At 50.8% G+C, this 6,000-nt stretch overlaps 1 protein-coding gene across 2 annotated transcripts in view; it reads left to right on the top strand.

The window, feature by feature from the left end:
- The first annotated feature begins 3,800 nt into the window (after positions 1 to 3,800).
- The window catches only part of ARHGAP26 (Rho GTPase activating protein 26), a 478,823-nt gene continuing 476,623 nt past the window's right edge, over positions 3,801 to 6,000 (top strand). For both annotated transcript variants that reach the window (XM_060008623.1, XM_060008625.1), the window contains exon 1: positions 3,801 to 4,372. In XM_060008623.1, the coding sequence (XP_059864606.1) occupies positions 4,219 to 4,372 (154 nt within the window). In that variant the 5' untranslated portion in view covers positions 3,801 to 4,218. The remainder of the gene's footprint in view (positions 4,373 to 6,000) is intronic.

The following is a 6,000-nucleotide window of genomic DNA, read 5'->3' as shown; positions in this document are numbered from 1 at the left end:
GAGAGACATGGTATCAACTATACAAAAGGCTGAATAAATGCTAACTAGAACTACAAAACCAGGAGAATGTAGCAGAAGGAACACTCATTTTGAGGGGGATTGGGGGACCGGTCAGGTGTACTGCATATTATTGCTTCTGCCTATTCAGCAGCAATTAATTCTCTCTTCTCCTGTTAACAGCTCTTTGCTTGTCCTTTGCGGGAACAACTCCTCCCAACGCTTTATGTGTTAGGAGTGGGGCTGTTTCACCTCTGGTTTCAGTCTTGTAATTTCTGCTAGACTTCTTGGAAAGAAAACTCTCTTACTGCTAATAGTGCTTGATGTAAGTTTGGAGAAGCAGAAAGAGTCACTGAAAATGAAGACATCACAGAGGATGGTCAGCTGGAGTGATGGAGAGAGAGACCTTGTACTGATGTCACCACCTAAACTGCCAGAAGCTGCCCTGAAGCTACACTATCCCTGGTCCTCAGTTACGTGAGGACTGATGAACTTTCATCAAAGACCAGCTCCATTCTCTAGCTTGTGTTCAGGAATCATGAGCCAGTGACCCTTGCCCACCTCTGATTGTGTGGGCTTGGAGATAACATATGTGAGAGTGCTTTCCTGTTTTCTACAAATGGGAGGTAATTGTATGGTAGATATAAAGTTAATTGGAGGGACTTCCCTGGTGGCGCAGTGGTTAAGAATCCACCTGCCAATGCAGGGGACACAGGTTCGAGCCCTGGTCCGGGAAGATCCCACATGCCGTGGAGCAACTAAGCCTGTGCGCCACAACTACTGAGCCTGTGCTCTAGAGCCTGTGACCCACAACTACTGAAGCCTGCGCACCTACAGCCCATGCTCTGCAACAAGAGAAGCGACCACAATGAGAAGCCTGTGCATTGCAACGAAGAGTAGCCCCTGCTCGCCACACCTAGAGAAAGCCCGTGCACAGCAATGAAGACCCAATGCAGACCAAAAAAAAAAAAAAAAAAAGTTAATTGGACAATTGAAGGCAGAAATAATATGGATTTAAAATACATTGATATCAAAACTAGAAGTATTTGAACTAACTGGTTAATTTGAAGGAATTCAGATATTCATCCAAGAAATTTGGCCAAATCGTGTTGCCTAAATAGTTTCTATATTTCATATGACAGTGATTTCTGGGCCTTAAGTGTTCTGTTCTGTTTGCCTTCATGGCCACAACCTATGTTGTTACATGACTCATTGTTTCTTCCTTATTAAACAGGTGCCCCTCCCATTGGCATTGTGCATTTTTGAAGTGCCCTTTGCTGTCCTAGGTGCTGGGGCTGTATAGTGAACACAGAATCTCTATCTCATGGAGCTTATTTTCTAGGGAGAGAGAGACAGCTGCACCTTCCAGGGGCCAGTTTCTGTACTCGGTACTACTACATTCTGATTCTCTTCTGATAATATTGCAGAAAGTGTGGGAGGTCTTTGTGGAAATTCTGGAATAAATTCAGAAGAAGTCACACACTTGTAAACAGGCACATGAAGGTATATGTTTGTGTATGTGCCACACACTCTTCTTAGCTAGGTAACCTGGTTCAAGTTACAACTCTGGGCCTCAATTTCTCATCTGAAAAATGGGGATTATCCTAGTACCAGTCTTCCCTTGTAGGGACTAAATGCATGTACATAATTTAGCATAGTGTCTGGCACAAACAGCTTAACAAATGATCGGTAATATTTATCATTATTCTTACTAATGCATATATGTTTATGCACATTTGCCCAATATTACTCAATAGAATAAAAATAAATAATTGTGGACCTCATTTTGTTTCATTCATTTAACATTTATTGAATACTTTGCCTTGTGCTAGGCCCGCAGTGGCAGATTGGTTTTTTTCAGAGATGGCTGCATTAATATCTCCCTTTCTTGTTACTTCCCCATCTGGAGGTACAGTCTAATTACTCTCTCCTTAAATCTGGGCTTGTGACTTGCTTGTACCCAATGAAGGTGGAAGGAGTGTTTGTCTTCCAAGGCTAGGTCATAAAAGGTGATTCAGCTTTCCTTGTGTGAGCTGGAACGTTCACACTGGGGCGCTGAGGCTGCCATGCAGTGAGGAAACTCAACTAGACCACACTGAGAGACCACACAGTGAAGTCCTGAGCCCACCGAAGAGAGGGAGATGGTCCTGTTACCATATGACTGCAAACATGTGAGACCCCAAGCCAGAATCACCCAGCCAAGCTCTCTCCCAAATTCCTGACCCACAGAGATTATGAGAGAAAATAAAGAGATCATAGTTGTTTTAATCCATTAAGTTTTGGTGTGATTTGTTATGTATCGTTTAAGAGTCAGAACACCTACTTTTAAGTGCTCAAGATATTGCATTAAACAGATTTAGTTTCATGGGATTTCCATTCCACATCTTTCTCATTCTTGGCAGGTGAGGAACAACTATTTTCAGGGTTTTAATTATCCATCTGATAGCTGTTTGGGCCTGCTATCAAGTCTGAATTTGTAGCTGCAACTGGCAAATAGATCACATTCATTCATTTATGCATTTAATAAATCAGTACCTCGACATCAATGCCTTCTCTGGCTCCCTGAGTTAGCAATCCCTTCTCCACGTTCCTGAGCACCCAGGCCTTCTATCCTAACTTACCATGCAGCATTGCTATTGCTTGTCGCTTGTCTCTCCCACTAACCAGTAGCAGTCAGGTTTATTCTGTGTTATTCATCTTTGCATCTCTAGCATCTAGCCTAGTGCCTAAACATAGCAGACCTATGTGAAAAACAACAGCAACAACCCCCACCACCACCACCACACAAAACCACCTAACTGGAGGGCTGCTAGTTCCTAGACATACAAATATTTTATTCCAAGACAGTCCCTATCTTCTAGGAGTTCACAGTTCAGCACTAGACACTGTGGGATCCAGCCTGGCAAGTGCAGTGCGTGAGCTGCCTGGATTGATACTTGTGGTGGAACCAAAGGGCTACAGGGCAACGCATTGGGGGTGGGGTGGGGGAGGAGGGGAAAGGATCCATTCATTTATTCCACAAATATTTATCAATCGCCATAGCACACGGTAAGCGCTCAATATGTTATTAGATGCCGGCCACTGTTCTAGGTGTTAGGGATGCGGCAGCGCACAAGAAAACTGGCTCGTGTTCTTGAAGCTCACGATGCAGCAAAGGACGACAGGCAGTGGAGGTAATTATGTAAAATTGTGTTAGGTGCCCAGCAGTGAAACAACAGGCGGCTGAAATTCTCGTAAGGATGTTAGATCCTTCGGCTGAGAGCAGCCGTGGGCGGGTTTTGAGTAGGAGTGGCCGTGAAGGGGCCGGACTGTAGGGGGCGGGAAGACTGCAGGCAAGAAGAGCTGGTAATTTTAAGATGAAAATATTTTCTGCTCGACTGGAAGAAGGAGCTTGTTCCTAGGGGCGATGTGGTCGCTTGGTGCGCTCGGGGTTCCTCTGGGGCAGGAGGCTGCATTTTGAGTGCAAGCTCGATTGCCTGAAGTGTGAGGGGGACTGCAGCCCTAAATTCCCAGATTTTTCATGTTCGGCACATCTAGGCTCTTCCGCTCCCCAGACCTTCAGACGCACCATCTCGGTTGCGGGCGGGCAAGGTACGGGGCATGCCGCAGCGCTCACCTTCGGGTCTCCGGGTCTGCAACACCGCGCGGGCGGGTGCGGGCGGAGCTTGTGCTGCGGGCCTAGGCAGTGGCGTGGGTCCCGCCCCCTGGACCAGGCCCCGCCTCCGGACACCGCTGATTGGGTTATAGCCGCGGAAGGGCCGGGCGTACCCGGAGGCCCGGACGTCTGATTGGCTTGGCTGGGATTAGGTCATTGCTAGCACGTTAGTGCGGTCCGAACGCCGGCGGAGCGGCCCAGGCTGCTGTGAGAGGGCGTTCGAGGCTGCTGGAGAGCGAACAGGCGAAGGAGGCGGGGAGGAGGCGGCTGCACTCGCTCGACTTCTCGTTCCCTTCCCGGCGCCGCTGCGGGTCCGTCTCTGCGCTTCCTGCTCCCCGGCCGCTCGGTTGCACGCCGCCGGAGCAGCCGCCCTTCGTTCGAGTCCCGGCTCGGTTCGGAAGTCGTGCGCGCCCGCGGACACCGCGCGCAGGGCTAGCCGGCGCCACACCTGTGGAGCCGGCGGCCGTCGCGGGAGCCGGCCGGGGTCCCGCCGCGTGCGTGCTCGGGGCTGCGGGCCGCCGGGGCCCCGGGGGAGGCGCGCCCCCCGTCTGGGCGCCGCAGACACCATGGGGCTGCCCGCGCTCGAATTCAGCGACTGCTGCCTCGACAGCCCGCACTTCCGAGAGACGCTCAAGTCACACGAAGCGGAGCTGGACAAGACCAACAAATTCATCAAGGAGCTCATCAAGGACGGGAAGTCACTCGTCAGCGCGCTCAAGAGTGAGTGCCCCCGAGCCTGGCGGGGACGGAGTTCGGGGGCGGGAGGGGCCGTCGGGAGGCGCTCAGCCCTGGGGGTCGCGTGTCCGGCTGGTTTTCTGCCCACGGGCGCTGAGGGACGGGTGTAGATGCTTGTAGTGGGGCGGGAAGGATACGTAAAATGGGCGAACTAGCAACAAGACGGTAAGGGAAAAGATCCGTCGCCCGGCCGTTTGCGTTCCGGGGTGGCTGGGAGGAGACCGAGCGCGAGTGGCGCTCTGGGGCGCCGCGGCGGGTGTGCGCGGCACACAGGTGTCCTGGGAGTAGGACTGGAGTGCCTGGTGCGCCGCAGCCTGCTGGGAAACCCCTTCGCGTCCACGACTCCCGCTCCCTTGGGGAAGAGTTGCTCACCCCTGGGTGCCCAGCCTTGGGAATGGAGTGGGCCCCGCCAAGGGGGCGCTGCCTCCCCTCGGAAAAAGGCGGGTTGTGCCTTCTTCGCTCCCTGGGCGCAGCGCCAGCCTGCTCAGGGCCGCCGGGTTCTCCGAAAGGCACAGCTGCTGCCCAGAGAAGGGGTGGGTGGGATGGTCTGTCAGCTCGAGATTCTCTGGAGTACTGGCAGCCTGTACCACCCAGATCTAGAATCAGGGTCACGTACGTGTGCAGGTTCTGATTCTTGTGTTTAGCAGAAGGTGATAAGGGTGGGAGTACAGAATCAGAGTGTTCCTTTACTCTAAACTGTGGGCGAGGGTTTAAAAATAGAACGAACATATCCTCTCCCTCTCCCGCTCCCTCGCTCCCCTTTTTACCTCTCCCAATATCCTTGAAAACTCAAAAGTCTGAGAAGGAATGTCCTCGGTCCTCACTCAGAAAGGAGAAGTTTAAACTCATCCTTATAGATCCTCAAACCTTTTGTAAAACAATTTTTGCAAATTTCCCTTTGGCAGGGGAGAAATGAGTTTTGCATTCTGTGTATGATTTGCCTTGTCTTCTGCAGAGCCAGGGAATGTCTCCTTCTGGCCAAACAGGAGTGCTCTAGGGATTGTTGAGTGCCTTGGATTGTTGAGTTCTTTTTTTGGGTGCCTTTTCAGTCTACCCATTTAAAAATAGTTTGGTCCATCTTTTAGTTTTGAGAATCAGGAAGAAAGGCAGACAGTGGAATTGTCTTTGACTTTTCCTTTCTCTGTGATGGATTTCTTAATAGGTGGTATCTTTCAGCTAAGAAAGCTTGCATTGGCAGAGTGGGGCCCTAGCTGTGAGAATTGTCCCCAAGCCTCTATAAAGGAGATGTAAAGTCAAGTGCCTGAGGTGTCATTTTGTGAGCCTGTTGCTTCTAAAAATGAAGAGGGAGACAGTGGAGCCCCAGGGCAGCAAGTGCCAGTGTTTTGGGGTGAAATAAACATGGAACTTTGATGTGATAAGGCTCCTCAGAGGCAGGGTCTCTGCTGGAGGCTGTGACCTGAAGCATATGAACAGACTCTTCTTTTGTCAATGACCAGGACCATCGTTGGTTCAGGGAATATGTGACCCTGGTTTGGAGTAAGTTAGGGGCCCACTTATAGGTTGGGCCCATGAAATTTTTTTTTTTTAATTTTTTTTGCGGTACGTGGGCCTCTCCTGTTGTGGAGCATGGGCTCCGGATGCGCAGGCTCAGC

This window comes from Delphinus delphis, chromosome 3 (genome assembly GCF_949987515.2).
Source record: "Delphinus delphis chromosome 3, mDelDel1.2, whole genome shotgun sequence".
NCBI classification, from domain to species: domain Eukaryota; kingdom Metazoa; phylum Chordata; class Mammalia; order Artiodactyla; family Delphinidae; genus Delphinus; species Delphinus delphis.
This window is presented reverse-complemented; position numbering and strand designations above follow the sequence as displayed.